Here is a 19,530-nt window from a genome sequence, read left to right on the forward strand (position 1 = left end):
AATACACAATATACAGTTAGTTTCAGTGTATTTATAAAGCAGCGTCAGGAATGTGGATCTAAGAAAGAAAGGTGACCACACAGGAACAGTAGCACTGCTTTGACGCTGGGTGCCGCCAGTCTGCAAAACCGATCGGAGAAATTGCGTACGCCAAGGTATGAGTTACCGTGGAAATGTGCGTGGCTTTACGCCAAGTTTAGGTTTTATACATCGCGATTTGAGCGTGGAAAGGTTCGTACGCAACATTTCTGTGCGTACGCACCGTTTATACATGAGGCCCCAGGTCTTTCAGAACAAAAGCTTGTCAATCCTATTCACCTAATTTCACCTAAATAACATCGAGTCATGTTTGGAGCTCTTGCTCCAAACATGAAATCCTTGTGCCCTGTGTTGGCTGGGATTGGCTCCAGCAGACCCCCGTGACCCTGTAGTTAGGATATAGCAGGTTGGATAATGGATGGATGGATGTATCTGTTGCTTTCTATGTGAAGAAAGCCTTTCAAAACTTTAAGCAAAATTGTTTCCCATGTTTTCCCATGTTCTTGCTGAAGATCTAATTTTCAAGTAACAGCAGAGATCCACCATACCAGGGGCCTCATGTATAAACGATCCGTACGCACAGAAATGTTGCGTAAGAACGTTTCCACGTTCAAATCGCGATGTATAAAACCTACACTTGGCGTAAAGCCACTCACTTTTCCACGGTACCTCATACCCTGTCGTACACAAGTTCTCCGCTCGGTTTTGCAGACTGGCGGCACCCAGTGTCAAAGCAGTGCTACTGTTCCTGTGTGGTTACCCTTTCTTAGGGTTCCACCCTACGGTATTAATGAAACACCCCATCTAAATCAATGGTAACTGCTCACTAATACATCTGTTCTTGGCATGTGAGGCTTGACCTTTTTCTTAATAATTGCTTCTATTATTTTATCCATGATTCATGTTAATTAATGAGCCTGATCTCCTTTTTCATATATTCAGGCAACAATTGCTAACTTCCAGTTTGTAGAAATTTTCCCAGTTTGCAATACTTTAAAAAAAATGTACATCAAGGGTTTGTATATGTGCTAGCTAAGCTCCTTAAGCATTCCATGACAAATGTTATCTGGTCTTAGTGATTTGGTTTTAATCCAAGCAGCACTACTCTCTCTAGAACTTCCAAATAACAGTCCCCATCAGTGCTGGGAGGTTATCAACTTCCTCAAGAGTGAATACATACAAAAAATACAAATTTAGAGGTTTCTCTATGTCACTATCTATATATTATAAGTAAATGAAGAAAAGCTTCACATCTGTCCATTCCTCTGTTTTACTCTGTGGTATTAAATATATTTCATATATTACCACATGATGGCATTTGAAGCTTGTAATTATCAGTTATGTAAAGATTTATAAGTCCTAGTGGACACTGTACTAAAAAAAACTAAAAACCTCATAGGATGTTAGTTTAAATGGCATCCTATCTAGATGTGCATTTTGTTAGGGGGGGTGAGAGGAGAAAATCTTCCTTATTGGACTTTTAGATGATCAAAGTCCCTCTAATGGGTTTTTTATCCCTTTAAGTCTTGATCCCAGAGTGATTTGGGGGACTCAGTGTATATCTGGATTGACAGGTGGATATGGTAAAAGGGTGGTGCTTTGAAGCAGGTACAGGAAGCAGAATGTTTGGTTTTCGAGTACCAAGGACTAAGGTGGAATTGCCCTGCAGTTAGGAGCTGCAGTTTCAAATAGCTGTCCAACTGAGAAGAGTGAAAGTTACCTTTATATCTTTCAGCAGAGTGAGTCCAGATTGGAAAACTGGCATGCCACTCAGACCTACTGGTATGATCAAACTGTTCACTTTTTTTCAGAACTGTTAATTTCATAATCTCCTTTTTTGGAACTTTTACAACACTATTTTCAACTTATCACTGCTTTTGGACTGCATTTGATCTCTGGAATATAGACTTATTACTATATTACGTTTTGTTAGTTGAGTTTTATGCATATGCATGTATGTGCTTGTCGAGGGGGAAGCAACACAGAAGGGACTATATTTTGAGTTCTATAAATGCATGAATGTTTGTATTTTCTTTTTCTTTTCTTTCTTTCTATCTTCAATATATCTTTACAGATTTATGCATTAACTAAGTTTTTTTTGTGAGGTGGGTGAAATTTAGAAGGTTTAATAGGGGCTTGACATTAGCTTTCTGATCCTACTTTAAATAAAATAAACTGTAGCTTGCCTTAGTAAAGGAAATTGCGTGGATCTGAGCTCACCTTGGAACATATTCCAAGTTAAGGTTACAATGTAATTGCACAAAATAATATCCAGAAAAAACCTGCTTAACTTCTTTCAGAATTAAAGTGTAAACAATGTGCAAAGAAAATTGATATTTCCAGTCTAAGCAAACAGAAAGTAGGAGAAATGATTTTAGGCCAGTATTCATCCATTTAAATGGAATATATAAATAAGCTGGATGCCAGCTACTCCTTTAACAATAGTAAAAACACAATAATCAAGAGTAAATTTCATGTAATAAATGTTAGAAAATATGAATAAAAAGAGAGCTGTAGATACAACAAAATGTTACCTCACAGTGCAGTGCACAATGCAAAGTGCAATCTTGGTGTCCTTCAAACCTCACCTGTACACATTGAAAGCAAAATTATTCTTCTGTTTTATGTTAATTTCTATAGCTTTTGTGGCTATTTTAATTACATTGATTTATACACATTTTATTATTTATCTTGCAGAAAAATGGAAATAAATACATGGAAGAAGAAGGATGGACATATTCTCAAGCCCATAATGCAATTCTTGGTCCATTTGGTGAGCTTCTGACTGAAGACGACTTAATTTATTTAGAAAAGCAGATTGAGAATGTACAAATGAAGAAGAAATGTCAGGAGTATGAGTCTGAGCTCACCCGTTTAGCTGAAGAATTGAGAACCATCCTGCCTGCTCCGATTGTTAACATCACGGTCAACACACAATTCATGCAGCAAAATGCTGGGAAGGAAGGACATGTCTCTTTACCTGTCTGGTGCAACCGAATATCAGGTATTGTAAAGAGTATGTCATTGCTTCTTGCAAATGTCAATGACAAAGACCACGGAGAGACACAAAAAAGAGAGGTTTCAAGGATGCCCAGCAATGACTTGATGCATGTTTTTTCTCTAAGATATGAGAAGTCAAATTCTGTTTATGGGACAAGGGAAAAGGTAGAACATGAGCTTCAACAATTTGGGGTATCAGTCCGAAATCTCAGATCTAACTTTGAAACACAGTTAACCACAAATGATGTAGCTGCACCATTTGATAGCCTTGACGAAAAGATAACAGAGGAATACAAGCCTGCAGCCCACATCTATACAAAAGGAACAGATGCTACAAACAGATCTCATGTGAGAGGTACAGAAGAGCAACCTCTAGGAGTTTGTGATGAAGATCTGTCTCACCCAGCACAGGTAGATGATGCCAGTGACTCAGGTATTAGTTCAGAAGAAGCACTTCCTGAAGAAAGTCTATCACCGGTTCAGGAGTCAACTAGCCTTAGGAAAGAGCGAATTGTTGTCCTGTTTCTTGGACACTGGAAAAAGTCTACCTACTCAATGTCTCTTAAGATAAAAGACTTGCAAAGAAAGAAGAGCCTTCCAGAGGAGACAACACCACAGCCAGTCCAAAAGAAAGAAGTGGAACCAGGACATGAGACCCAAGTGAAAAAGAATCCAGAGAATGAAAAGCTAAGTCACTTTTTGCAGCAGAGAAGCGCCATCAGTAAAATGATTGGAAACTGGAGAAACATCATTTCCCATGTCCCTTCTAGACAGATACGCCGGCTTAACCGTCAACAAATCACATACTCTCCTGAGCAGTTTTTACCTCGAGTGAATGGGGCTCCAATTGAATACAACCAATTGACCCTTGATCTTTTTATGTTGGGATATTTCCACATTCTTGAGCTGGATCTGCCACCTGATGAAAGGAAAATGAGGCACTTGCTCTGTTTTGAAGTGTTTGATCACTTGGGGAAGTTCACCTGGGAGACAGTCCGCAGTTTTCATAGAGCAGTCACTGAGGACATTGAAGCTGGTAACAGGGAATGGAAAGATGGCTTCGAGGATATCAAACAAAAATTCTTTGAAAATGAGCAAAATCAGCTTTCTGCAGCAGGAGACACCAAGCAAGGCTCTCCTGTGGCAAGATCAGTGCCCAAAGTCATTGTTCAAACTGCCACTCCTGAGGAAGAAGAAGATTTGGTGAGGAGTGGTGGCACAGACCTCAGCAGCTTCAGCAATGATGAGATCTGCAAGTACATTGACCGCAGCTTTGCTTTCTGGAAAGAGAAAGAAGCAGAGATCTTCGACTTCGAGTAGTGTCTAATAAGCCAGCTTTGTTCACAGACATAATGTGTTTACTTTATGATAGCTCAGTAATGAGCCAAGCTGTAAACCATTCAGTACCAAGGATCTTATTTTTACACAGTTCCTACAAAGGGAACCTACCTAGACACAAACAACCTTCTCTCTATTAATGTACCACGACTTGCCACATAATGTGTTTGTTTTTACTTTTGCTTCTGTTAGCTCTTAGACATACCAATTAAATATTGCAGACATCTCTACTATTAATTTATTAATCTACCTGGGGTTGTCTTGAAAACTTTCTAATCTTTGGGGGGATAGTCTGGTTGAAAGTAGATCACCACATATTTCTTTAAGGCAGAGGTTCTCAACCGGGGGCCAATCCCAAGTAAACCTCCAGGGATGTGACTGAAAATATTGATAAAATAGCACCAAAATACTTAAATCACAAAAAATCAAGCTACAGCTAGGGTATCAAAGTAACAATATATCCGACCTCCATTGCCAATATTCAAAATATGTTACGTATCTTTCGTAATGACTTAGTTTTCTCAAAGACTCCCTTTAAAATCCATTTCTTATATTCAGATTATATCCATAATAGATTATAGATTATATCCATAAATAGATTAGCTGGATTACATTTACATCGGGCATTAATATCCATCTTGTGCGATCACATCACCATTCAGATACAGATCAGATGGACTACTTACTACCACCCCCACTTCCATGGCATCTTCCTTTTAAGTGTCAAGACTTGCCACCCTTCCACTGCTTACCTGACTGCTGTCACCGTTCCACACAATGCTTTTGTCTTTTTTGCTGACATGAGTGTTGTATGTGGAGAGAAAACACATTTGCATTTCTACTCATGTTAAATGTGGCTATCGTTAATGGACATGCAAATGATAACAAAGTAGCTTCTGCAATTAAATTATGAAGAAATGACTGCAGTGACTAATTCTGCAGTTTAAAACTTACTTTATTATATTTTATAATTTTCTCAAATACTTGATCATGTTATGCTTTATTTTAAAAGTAATAGTTAAGCCTAGTGATGAGTGAGTTGTTATCATAAATGCCTGCAGTAGCAATTTTTATATTTTGGTAATTACTGGTCATTATTAATCCCTAAAAAATACCAACTCGTTTCATGTTATGATTAAGAAATTCAGGAAGTGGTAAAAATAATTTTCATACAATGCAAAATACAGACCATTTTTGAAATGGCCTGTTAGATTTGAGTTATGCTTTAAAAAACACAGGCAGTGGAACAAAACTAGTAGCGAAAATCTCATCTCATTTTATCTTCTGAAATCATTTTTCCTAGTGAGGGCTCTGGTGAGCCACACATATGCTTTTGTTAGTAAATGAAAGTTCAAAAACAAGCATCTTTGTGAAGAATGCAGCAGAAGTACAAGTCAGTAAATATCATTGCCTATGTAGAGAAGCCATCACATATCCCTGGTGTACACTGGAGGAGCTTCAAAGAATAATGGTTGAGAACCACTGCTTTAAGGGGTTTGCCTCTCCACGAGCGATGATAGGGTGAGGGAAGGGATCTTGGAAAATGGGAACTGAAGAGAAGTGTGATAAAGCCTCATGTTTGCATCATCAGAAGCATTTCATTAAATTTTTACATTTTTTTTTCAAATATACCTTTCATTGTTTAACTTTTTTTTAATCGTTGTTTTAGGTGATGTCAACACTATGCCATTTTGTTTTCTAGACGTCATCATTTTGTGCTTGTTTTTCAAGGCCGTATTGTTTATGGTTGTTATGCCTGTTGCTAGTCACATGACACAGAGGTATTGTTCAGTTGTGTCATCATTCCCTGCTTATACAAGATGGCAGCACACAGCAGCCTGTTATCCGGGCATTCAATAAATTCTAAAAACCATTAACATTAGCGATAGTTTGGGGAAAGAATTCTACTTTTTGCTTGTTAATGTAACTTCGCGTTTTGTTTTGTCAATCAGTTTGGTATGCTTCTTTCAGTTTCCTGACTGCAGTATGTTAATAGATTACAAAAATGCCAGCTGTTTGTGCCACCTCCATTTCCCGGAAATCCTTTTGGCTACAAGTGAGCCATTAGAACACTCTTTCTTGCCAGATGTTCACAATAGAGAGATTAAATAGTTGAGAATTAATTGCTTGATTGCACAATATGATTTATCTTGAATTTTCCAGAAAAAAAGTATTAACATGAGGACTTTGAGCTATGTTATGTGTGATCCCTGTAAAAAGGCACATTGATACTGTGTTCATAACTGTAGTTTACTTTTATTGCCAACTGCTACATACAATTAAATGATATATTGCAGTGTTCTTAGTAATGGAATGCATTAGGACACATTTGCCGTTTTGATTTACCAATACACATAAAATACCCTTTACTAGCCAACCCGCGGTGTAGCATACACCACATAATTATTTATTGATGGGTGAACACTTCCTGAAAGACACAGTTGTCCAAATGGGGTGGGTTTGAGGATATGACTGTGAGTGAATGAAAAGATGGAACTCTGGAGAGAGCAACATACAATTGTCCGTGACTGAAAACAGGATACGCATGACAGAGCCCTGCCCGCCAACTCTAACCCTCCTCCCGCGTCATGATCATGTGCCCGCATGCAACACCTCACCGTCTCAGTCGCTTTCGTCTCTGCTATAGTCCACATGCACCTCTGAGCCACGTTGACTTTTCATTGTTCTTTTCGGTTCCAGCTGCTTTTAGCGTATCTCATGGTCTCTGTCTTGTGTGCCATGGTCGGCTGCTTAGTGAATTATACAGGGATATCTGGGGAATAAGGACAGTTTGTGAGGTAGCAGCTGCGATAGTTTTATACTCCAGTACATTGCGGTGAATGCTGGCAACAGTCAGTCTAGTGCCTTTACAGAGATTTCTTGCTGGCATGAAGTTTCTGAGAAGCATGACGACTGAACCAATTTTAAGTTTGACTTTATGCGGAGGCATGCCAGTGGGAGTAATGGCTGCCCGGCAGGTCATGGGAATAACGCTGCCGGATCGCCAATCGGCATCGTTTATGGTCGGAAATACGACAGTATGTGATCTTCTTTGAACCTCCGACTCTTAGTATGGTATGAATCAGGTTTTTGTAGGCAAAGGTTTTCCCTGTTCCTGCAGAACCATTTAAGAAGAAGCATGTTTGTCACAGATGGGAATCGCTGTATGCAGCGTGTAAAACAGTTTGCGAGGGTGGACATGCGTATCCCATGATGCGGGAGGAGGGTTAGAGTTGGCAGGCGGGGCTCTGTCATGCGTATCCCATGATGCTGGAGGAGGGTTAGAGTTGGTGGGCGGGGCTCTGTCGTGCGTATCCCATGATGCTGGAGGAGGGTTAGAGTTGGTGGGCGGGGCTCTGTCGTGCGTACCCCATGGTCTTAGAGTTGGCGGGTGGGGCTCTGTCGTGCGTGCGTCTTGCTTTCCATGGTCTTAGTGAATTATATATATAGATTATCCTCAAAAGCACTTAAAAGAAACATTTATGTTAAAAATATAATAAAATATCCTGTTACTGTATATACAATTATAATGAATATTCATGTATGTTTATAACTGTATATATATGTGCAGGGGTACTGGACAACAAAATCAGAACACCAGTACACTATGAAGTAATTGAACAAGGTGTTGGGAGAATATATATACCATCACGCCAGGTTCTGTGTGCCATTGCTTACAGTCTACCAGGATGTAAAATTCTCACAAAAAAAGTGGCACCATTTTTGACCGAAAAAAAGTTAATCTAATCTATGAATTGTTTTTGAAGAAGCAAAAGCAATTCTCCAGTATTGTTTCAAAGGTTTCATATGTAAATGGTCTATTGCATTGACAAAAAGTTGTCCTTTTATCCAATCAGTGTGTCACTACATGTGACCAACGGATATGGGCATTGTCTTTATGGAAGATGCTCCCTTTGGCCAAAAAGAAAAGCTTCAACATTAAAAACTGAAAATGAATAATGCTATCACTCAGTAGAGTAAGCTGTTATGGGGATGACTGCACCCAAAATGTGCCAGGAAGGTGGCAGGACAAAAGGTAGTAGGACAAAACTGCACTAAGAAATGTTTGCTGGGAAAATAGTAAGGTTACAAATGCTCCCAAGAAAAAAGGGTGCAATAAAAAATGCTCCCAGTTAGTAACTCACTATTTGGGTTTATTTTTTAAATAATGAAATGTTTATATAGCATAACAAAACATTAAATGCGAGGAGAAACACTATTGAAGAAGAAGCTCCACAAACCCGCCCTCCATAAGTCTAAAAGCGGCACCTGGCCATATGTCGGTATTAACAGTTACAGGCAGCAGTTAACCTGGTCATATCTTGAAAGGGATGGGCAGTATGGCCAAACAAGAACATGTGAGATTATAAATTAAACTTCCAATGTTTTCAGTAGATACCAACATAATCCACTGGTGTATACTTTTCAAACTGAATGAATTTATTTTTGTTTTAATAAATAGCATATGTAGTAATGATTAATTGTGCACACAAGGGCACCACTTTATCCTTCAAAGTACTAGTTAACAGTCTACTACTCAAACAGATTAGACAAATTTATTTGCTTAAAATTGCACAGTAATCCGGGGAATCATTTTAATGGGTTGGCTCACTTGTTACACACAGTTCACACACAAAAGCTTTGCTGTATAAATGTTAATCCACCGACTTACTTAAAACATATTTCCTCTTTCCTTTTGCCTGTACAATATTTTTGAAGGGTTAAGCTCACTTATTACACACAGATCACAAACAAGGCAACACACAAAGATATTACTTTTAATTCATTTAAAGAATAACATGTTTTCTTTTGTGATATAACATGCTTTACATTTACATGTGGCAAGCTCTAGGCTAAGGCAGAGTAGGCTCTAGCCTAGGGTGTACATAACTTGGGGGGGCTGCATGGCTCTTTCATTTTATTTATGCACTTTGATCTACAAGGAAAGACAACTTCTCTGTCTCGTCTCATTCCAACCCCCTGCTATTCAATGTCATAATGTCATATTAGAATCTGAATTTTCTATGATCTTTAGGGGTGCCATTTACTCTTGAGCTGGCCCTGTCTTTAAAACTATTAATAAGCTCTTCAAAAGCAGAATAAATGTCATCATAAGGCACACACAGTAACTTAAAGCTAATACCTTTTTAATATGCAAGAGATTTGTCATTATTTAAGTGCCCACAAAGTTCCTAATCTTTTCTCCACTGTTAACTGTCTTAGTTGGCAAGAGAAACCCATTAGCTGCATGCATTTGTCTCTGTGGGCATTTTTCTGGCTCATATTTGCCATCTTGCTCTTTTGTTGGCAAAATTTATCCCATGTGCTTTTGTTGGTGCACTGCCAGGAAAGCATATCCTGCGTCATTGAGCTTAAACTTTTACATTTTGGAACAGAACACACAGGCCTACATATTTCTTTTGATGTTCAACATACAGCATATGCATTTATCCAGTTGTAAGGGAACATGGTGAAGGATTATTCATGTTACCATCTATGTCTACAAGGTTTAATACAAAATAATCTTTGAGTTCCATTCTGACATTTATTCACATACTGTTGCCCATGAACAATCAGGAAGATAAGCTCTCTTTAACTTCCGAGAGTCTTACAAACACACCACATCAATGACCTGAGTCATAGTGACAAGGTCTTCTGTTCTAGACAAAATAACCCCATTTGTAGGCATCAAGACTTGACCAGCATTTTTATACATAATTACGAATTGGTTAAGTGTATAATAAGTCCACTGTGGAAGCTTTTTTTTTTTTTAAAATTGTACTTTATACCCACTGGTCAATGTCAGCAGCTATAGTTGTTTTCATGGACCCAGTTTTAATTCACACCCCTACCAGTGTCTATATGGAATGTGAATGGACTCAAGATTTTCTCTTTGTAGCAAGATATCTCCCAATATGGCATCACTAAATAGACCAAAAATGAGTAATATGGGTAAGTGTATAACCTTGTCATAAGGGTTACTGGGATTCTATTAAGTTTCAAGTTTTGTCTTGTACCCAGTATTAGTAGAGTATGTTCTGGCCTCCTGCATCCTTTACATGAAGACTCAATTGACAATTACTCACAAACAAGCATTTAATATGTGCTCAACTATACAGTTGCCAAAGAAATGTGTTGCTTGTGTGTTTATACTGTATTTTGGCATACCTGTACAAACAAAAACTTGTTTGACAAAAGCACACAGTGAAAAATACGCACAGGAAAAATGTGCAGCAAATGATACACAGCTATTGGGTTGCTCTTTTTGTGTCATACAGTTGCAGTGAAAAAAGTGCGCAAATTTTAATGTACTGGACAGTTACAAAACCAAGAAATTCGTTTGCCTGCCCATGAAAAAGCTGCCTGTAACCCTGGTCAGGATTAAGCAGGCTTAGAAAACTGTATTCTATGGTATTAAAAAACCATAAGTGTTAAGTTTAGAACTTTGTGATAATGTGTGTGCTGATTTTAAAGAGCTTGTGGATAGTTCGCCTCCAGAGCTAGAAGTGTCCAAATTGAGATATGCTGAGCTTGATAGCTGCCTGCAACAGTTTATAGCAACATATTTGTTTGGAGAACAGCCACTTTTAAGTTTTTTGCAAGGGACTGAACTTGATCCGGCACTTTGAATTACACAGCTTGGTCACTTTTTAATTGATGTGATTTTGTGTTTTCTCTCTATTTGTGGATAGTGTTTCCCTTTGCATTATATATTTTGTTTTTCCAGTTTTCCCACATGTTTATAGAATTTTTGTAAAAAAAAAAAAAACCTTTGCATTTAAAAAAAACTATCTTTTCAGTGCAAATAAGATGCATATACATCAATGTATTTATGTATATTTTTACTGTTTATGTAATGGAGACATTATTACCAAGCAGGGTTTACTAGAAGCAAGCCTTTGTAGTTGTGAGTTTTTCCTCTGTGCATTTGCCGTCATGTGCATTTCCCAGTACATATTAGTCATTCCACTTTATATGTCATATTTGTTCTATTCAGTGTCATATTTTAGTATGGCATAAATTAATATCAGATTACTAAATAAGTATAACATTGCTAAATTCATAACATGGCATTACTGTTTGACAATATTTTTTTTTTCATTCATACACTCTGCCCCTATAACTGTTACACTGTCAAGTTGTGTTTGTTGTTTTTTCAGTTTTGTTTTATTAGTAAATGTGGCAAATTATCTCTTTAAAATATAATCTGGATTTTGCTCTCTTATGAGTGTTAAGGTTTTAAATATGTTAGTTTTGTTTTGTTTAATTCATTTTTTGTTATAAAATGTGTAACTGAATGTGCAAAATGATGCTGTACCTCTTTCTTATAATCTTAGTGAAGTTCTTATAATTTAGAGTTCCATATAAGCATTTATAAATTATTGCTTCTTATTTCCCCTTTCCATATATTTTAGTTTTCCTAATTATTAAGATATAAAGTTCACCTAAACTCACCTTTATTTAGGAGTGATGTAGGAGAAGAATGTGCAACCTAGCCTGCTGAGTTTAAAGAAAAAGAACTTGAGGCTGCTGTCCCTATTCAGAGGGGTATGGTGATGTCATTATACCACTTGTAGTAGTTTAGGTGACCCACACTGGCCACCCATGTGCCCTTCAAAGCTGAATTCAATAACAACAGAGCCAAAGTGTCACAGGAAAGAACATGACAGAACTTGGTCAATCTCAACCAACACCAAGAGTTGTGCTGCAGGGGATATTAAAAGCTCTGTTCAAAATAGAGATTAAAAACAGGACAAACAGGTAAGAGACTTTTTTGTCTATAGTCCAAAAGAGATTTCAATATAAACAAAAAATCAGTACCTGGAGAAGACCAGTAAACATAGGAAAGATGTTAAATACCTGCCCAAAATGAAGAGTCCAGCAGACAGAAATAAGATTTCAAGAAGCATTACATTAAATAAGATAGAACTACAATAAATCACATAGTATATACTCCTCCTGTCACATAATTGCCACATACATAACATTTCCAAACAATAAAATTAGATGGGACAGGGTTAATCCAAGAAACCCAGAAAGGGAACATCAACAGGCTGGGTTTGGGTTCTTAACTAAAAACAACTTCTCACTTTAACTGGAGGCCCATTTAAAAAATGTTGTAATTCACAGTTGTTCTGCTACAATCCACAATTAGATAAGTGGGTTTGCAAATGTCATGTATTTTATATTACACGTGCTCATCTCATATTATCTTGTAGAGTCCATCATGAAATTTCCAGAAACCGAGGCTAATGTACTGGTTTATGTCAGCTGTTGTATAGCGTGGCCTGTTAGATATATCCAATAACAAAAATGTCTATTGTAAATAAGTTAGGTAAAATTAGAAACACAGACATTTAAAAACTACTGCGCTGCTTTTTATTTACCACAACACTCTATATATAAGAGAAAAGTGAGTTAATAATAGGGTATATACTGTAATATCACCCAATATAATTCAGCCTTATCCATATATATATAATGTGCAAAGGGTTGTCTGTCTCTCATGCAAAAGCTCACACACCCTTTGAAGCTTGATCTTGGTCTCAATCGGCATGACATAACACATGCAGCGTGACCATAATTTAGATGTCTGGCCCACGGCAGCCATGAAATTTTGCTTTGAGTTTTTCTCATGGTTAGTTAAGTCACAGTAGTGCACATTGCCTGACAGAAAATGCATGGTTGTGGATGCTCATGACATAGTTAACATGAAAACTATGAGGATTCTGCATGTCTGACTCAGAAACAGGATGGCGGCACATGCACGCATATTGGACAGGCCACTTCAATAAAGACACGGCAACATGGCTCAACTTCATCATTCAAATTTCATTGCAAAAGCACATCACGCCGATGACACATGCGTCGACTCTTGGACACAGAATGCAGATGCAATAAAAAATGACAGCTATCTGCATAAACATACACTTGCTCACAAAGCACAGTCATACGCATTGTTTGACCACAGAAAACAGCACAATCTACAACCTCGGCTCAGTGTCAGCCACAAGGAGACAGCAGGACACTGCCACACACAGACCCCAGGACAAAGTGAAAAGCGCGGTGGCCTGGACACACTCAACTCCTTGACATACATTCCACAGGCACAACTGCAACACCATCTACTGAAGTACAACATATGAACTTCATCACAAAACACACCATCATAAGTGGAACTATACCTTCAACCGCCACCGATAGCGACACATATTCCACATGCCAATGACACGCACTTTGACTGTGTGACATAGAGTGCAGACAATAATCCCCCAGGACAGGTTGCATATGTGATCACATGAGATGAGCACGAAAAAATCAAACCCACACACAGGCCCAACAGGTTCAATAACTTATCCTTTACATACTTGTTCAGATGAAGCACTTAAGCAAACACCTCATAGCTTGAAAACAAACACTACACATTTGTTTCAAAACACCAGGATTAAATTAATGCTAACAACCCTTAAGCCCAAGCCTTTACAGATACAAGGCAAATTGCATAAGAATAAAAAGCCCAATTGAATAGTGAAGAATGAAACGACTGGAATAAAATTGAATTTGCAGCAATCACAAAGAATTTTAAAACTTTAAAAAAATTGCAAAATACTGTGTTCTGCAACCAGTGAAGTTCACTGCATTACCCTATATATTTTCGCCTCGTCTGCAGCCTTTTTCTGCATGTGGAAAAGCAAAAGGAAATTTATTCTGGGGTGGACCATGTAATTGGTAAGCAAATAGGGAGTACTTACCAGCAAGCACGTCAAGTGTGCTTCTCCACCGATAAAATCCATTGACCTGGATGTGTGGTCACAGGTAAGTCTTTGGTGTGATCCTACCTTGGATCACCTTTCTGAGTTGGTGAAAGCACAGATGATGTTACCTTAAAAGTGAATGATGTGAAATGTAAGGCAGGCAGCGGTACTGGATTGTGCAAGTGCATATTTTATGAACTACTGGACTCCAGAAAACTCAACACCCAGGCTCTCTCTCAGAACTAAGCTGCAATTCTCCACATACAACTCAATAAAACAATAAACTTTACCCCGAAACTGTACTCTCAGGTTTCTTGTCCTGCACAGGCCAACCAAACAGTGGTAAAGGCTTTAACCACAATGGCAAGACAGAAAACTATAAAAAAAAACACTGGCCCACAGTAATCAAGCAATGTTCTTTGAATTTTTTGGAAGATTTGTTTACAAAAAGTATTTCAAAAGGAACAACAAGGACTACATAAATTAGTAATCTTCAAAAAAGCATAGAAAGCAAATAGTTCAATAGTTGAAAAGAAAAGCAGAATCAAAATGGGTCAAAAATCAGGAAATTCCAAGCATTACAGAATGAATCAAATGCACTGACTGCTGGGTCTTAAATGACCCTGGGGTGGTTTCTCAGCTGCAGTATCATAGGGCCCTGACCCCCTAGGCTCAAAATATGGAGAACAAAGCTTGTTAAAAAAAGTTAATAAGTAAATAATTAACCTTATAAAATAAAATAGCACTAATTGAACAATAAACTAATACACAATCAAAAAAAAATATTAACATATTCAACAACTAAAGAAATCAAAGATAAATAACTAAACAAAAAAAAAGACAAGAAACTTGAGCCATAGATTAAACCCTGGCTATGCCGTAACAGCATGGAGTCACATGGAATGAGCCATGGATGACCGGTGGAGTTCAGCCAAGTAAGAAATTTGTGGTTTCCTGAGCAGCACCCTGTAAGAAGCACATTTTTTTATTTCCTACCCCAAACAACCTTAAAAAACTCATATGAGTGAGTTTCATATTTCATGCATGCAAAACAAAATTTAGGGGCAATTTTGCGTAGCTGTATGCGAAATTACACTTCCCTGTTTAACATGTCATTACAATTGAACAGGTGTATTACAATGTTGGTAGATATCAAATTCAAAACACTATTCTTTAACATTAGAGAATATCTTAATGCTATAATAATCTCATAAATTTTATAATATATTTTCTGCAATGTTATAATCTCTGTATTTGCTATGTAAAGCATACTCTGTTTGCATGTTTGTTATGAACAGCTTTGGTTTGCAAACCACAAACCTGAAATTTGGCACCAGGCACCATGTCAGCTTTCTGACATATAATTTCAGACTTGGGGAGTGGCGGAGGCAATTTAGGGTTAGCATGAGAGGCATGAAACACTACAGTGGGGTCTATCAACAGAGGGACAGCACCCTGCAGATTGTGATGGTGGTGTAAAGGTGAACACAGGTTTGATTCCTGCTTATTACATTTAACACTTTCTTTGCTCATGCATTTCCCTTACTATTGTTGTCATGGCCCCAAGTCACTCTGGGGGTCAAAAATGTAATCTTTCACCATTAAACCACCGTCACAACCTATGTGGCACTGTTTCTCTGTCGTAGTTGAAGCTGTGCTCTTCTAACCAGCAGTCATAACCCTACAGTAGTGTCAAATCTTAGAACAATTTGGGATCATATTTAATCTCAACACAATAATAATTATTCCCATTCTTGAAATAATTAAAGCACAATTGTATCCACATTAATAAAGAAAACTTGCCATCTTTTTATATATATCTGTTTGGTCTGGCATCACTCAAATACAACTGTATATATTTTCATGAAAGTTGGAGAATACTGTACTCCAACTTCGAATACACTGTAGACTAGATAGTGTCTCAATGCAGTGGTGGGATGGCCGCAAAAAATCTGATATCATTGGGTTTCTGTAGCTGAGCATTAATACCCTCCTTGATGATCTCAGAGGCCAGCTTTGAAGTTGATTGACTATAGCTGAATGACAGTCCAACCATGTTAGATACGAGGTTATCTGCAATCTTAATGAATTGCATTTATAACATGAATTCCTCTCATTCTGTTAAATTACCTGTTCAATTTCAAATGGCTACAGTTCCCTGTGTTTTGCTATCAAGATATATCCAGTCAAATTGTGTCTCTTCTCAGAGGGCAACAGAAAATGTGAATGACTAAAAGAAAAGAAGCAATACAGCATCTGACAAAACCATTCTCATAAATCGACTTAGTCATTGGGTGGGCCTTTCTGGCAGGGTCTTAAATTGGTTTTAGTTTTTAATTAACAAGTAGAATATCCTTTGTTAGTTGTGGTGATTGTAGTTTAGGGATCCATGATAATATATTTGGCATTCTACAAAGATTTATTCTAGACCCACTTCTGTTTTCAATCTACATGCTCCCATTAGGCCAGATTATCTCAAAACACATATTTATGCAGATGAGACGCAGCTTTACTTATCTATTGCATTTGATGCATTTGATGCTCTGATCTAATGTCTTACTTGTATTTCTTAATGGACAAGAGGTCCTCAAGCTAAAAAAGGAAAAAACTGAAATCTTAGTCATTGGTAAAAATTGAAATAATGAGGGTATTAGAAGTAAACTTGATTCCTTAACATTAAATATCAAGACAAAAGTAAAGAATTTAGGTATAATGTTGGACATATTCTATGTATGCAGATAAGATGCAGCTTTACTTATCTATTGCACTTGATGACCTTGATGCTCTGATCTAATGTCTAAAGCTAAAAAAGGAAAAAACTAAAACCGTAGTCATTGGCAAAACTTGAAATAATGAGAGTATTAGATGTAAACTTGATTTGTTAACATTAAATGAGAATAGAAACAAAATCACCAAGAACAAGGTCAAAAAGAATGGAAAAGTTTAAAATCAGTAAACAAATTCATGAAAATAAAGTGCAAAGAAGTGTTTTGGCATACAAGCAGTTGGCTAAGGAAGTAAACCTTGAATGAGCCTTTTATCTAGTTGTGTAATGACTGACAGGCTTATGACCTGTGAAGCGACACCATTTACTGGGCAAATCCAGGCAAATTAGCGCAGTTGAACAAAAAACAAAATGGCGGCAGAAAACGGCCTAAATTGAAAATGAACTTTAAAACAAACAATTCCATCAGTTTCCTCAGTGTCAAATATCCCTATAATGACATGCTACAGCTCAATAGTAGATAAAATAACCTGTAAATAATTAACAAAAACTCCTAGGATCCTGATATCATGGGAAAATACATGTAGGCTGCTTGAATGAGTGTAAAATAAAATTTATAGCAACATTTTGCCACAATGATACTTTATTTATATAATTTACATGCCATAGGTGGTCTATGTGGGGGCCATTAGGCTGACAATAACCACAGTCTGTGTACTGATGATGTGGATTGCTGTCCTGCATTTTCTCTAACACCAGAAATAATAAATTTGGGAATCACTGGTGTAGCATTCCCCTTCTAGCTACTCCCATGGCAGATAAGTGGGCACAGCAGCTTAAGACTGAACCCTTAACCTGGAAAGATTGTAAAAGGCTGCGGGTAATGGATGATTAATTTGGAACAAGAGCTGGGATTACAATTTCCCTAGTAAAAGAAAAATTGTTCCTTGAGAGACTGAGGGAGTGAAAGAGAAATGCCAGGCGCTGTGTGTGAAAGCAGATTAGGCGTTCCCATGTGACAGCTACTTTAAATTTCTTTCCATTACGTTGCTGTGCCAGAGTGGTGTAGCTGAGTATTTTTATATGTTTATCTGTCCTGACAAGTGACATTTACTATTAAGAATGTATGAATTTTATTCTATTTGATTCATCATTTTTTCCTCACCATTTAGGACATGTACCCAGTGGAAGGTGTGCCTATCTAACTGGGACTTTAGAGTTGCCTAAATTTATCAGGGCATCAGAATTGTGGCACAAGATTTCTGTCCCATGACAGCTCCTGTTTGACCCCAAATTATTGCAAACATGTGAGTGGTGGAGCTTTACACTAAATAGCTATTTCAATTTTATCTCCCATATGCTTAACTAGATTAACATCTGAGGTCATTATGCCAATATGTTAACAATTCTACATTCCAAGAAGTGTTAAAAGGATTTCCAAGCTTTGTGGCATCAAGCTTTACCTTGCTGAAAAAGCCCACCACACGTAGGCATGTATACTATTGCCCCAAAGGGATAGCACAGATTTGGAGTGATATTTGCACATCCTGTGCCTTTCGTACACTGCAGGACTTGCATCAAATGACCTAATCACTCACCATGGCCACCATTTTGCATTACTGACTTCTAGAAGGATGGTTCCATGCATTCAAGAAATGTCAACGATATACTGTATATAGTGGTCCTCCCATCATGACTCAGTAGGAACCAGGGTCAATCAGACCAGGTAATGATTTTGTAATCTTTCAGCCCAGTGTAAGTGAACTTTATCTCAATTTGGTCACTGGCTGCCATATTCCAAGGAGTAAGTACTCATGTTCTGTGTGATACCAGACCTGAGTTCAACTGTTGGATGATTGACATGTCCACATCTGTGTCACCTTCTACTGGCCCCTTTCTACATACCTCACTTTTGGCAGAGATTACTTTTGGAGGTGAGTGAAGATCTTAATTTTCATAGGATATGGGGAACATGACACCCAAAACTTCTTCTAATACCTTGCAGCCTATTGCTAGCCCAAAAACAAACACACACACATCAAAACTGGCAGCAAAATACTTGAACATTGGAGAAAAAATTTATTTAGATTAACTTTTAATGTTGTTTTATGAAATAAACTACTGCCACAGCAAAGATCATCAAAATAAGAGTACTGCAGGAGCATGAGCAAGTCTCTTGGTTCATAGCTCAGCAACTGCTTGAGAGAAAAGACATCCAAAGGCGAGATGACTTGATGAATTACAGCAGGACAGTACTCGGGTGACTCCTGTGAAAGACACACAGCCAGTGAAAGAGTGTTTTGCCTGCTTAGTCAAACATTCTTTACAATAATTAGTCCAATAGATGACACTGACTGCTCTTCTTCCTTTTCTGTCTCTCCACAGTGAGAATATCCCGTCAAGTTATAGGTTATATAAAAGTATTACTGTTTGACCTTTGGCTTTTGATGCAGTTTGTCTCTGGATGTTTAAGTTTCAAAAAACTTTGTTTTACAGCTTATATATCATCAGATATTCTTATTAAAAGGTTGTGAACATCTGGGTTGGCTTCATGATCCTTGGCAGCTTTCGAATCTGGAACCACTAGGGGGCTCCGCCCCCTGCTCGCTTCGCTCGCCAACCCCTGGTGTTGGGAATGACAAAGAGCGTGATGTATGAATGAGATATAGAATA

At 37.7% G+C, this 19,530-nt stretch overlaps 1 protein-coding gene across 1 annotated transcript in view; it reads left to right on the forward strand.

Moving 5' to 3' along the window:
• Positions 1–4,367, forward strand: part of espnla (espin like a) — a 114,962-nt gene extending 110,595 nt beyond the window's left edge. Inside the window, exon 10 of the mRNA XM_028793319.2 lies at positions 2,737–4,367. Within this exon, the coding sequence (XP_028649152.1) occupies positions 2,737–4,359 (1,623 nt within the window). The 3' untranslated portion in view covers positions 4,360–4,367. The remainder of the gene's footprint in view (positions 1–2,736) is intronic.
• The last annotated feature ends 15,163 nt before the right edge of the window (positions 4,368–19,530 follow it).

Source organism: Erpetoichthys calabaricus, chromosome 2 (assembly GCF_900747795.2).
Source record: "Erpetoichthys calabaricus chromosome 2, fErpCal1.3, whole genome shotgun sequence".
NCBI classification, from domain to species: Eukaryota; Metazoa; Chordata; class Cladistia; order Polypteriformes; family Polypteridae; genus Erpetoichthys; species Erpetoichthys calabaricus.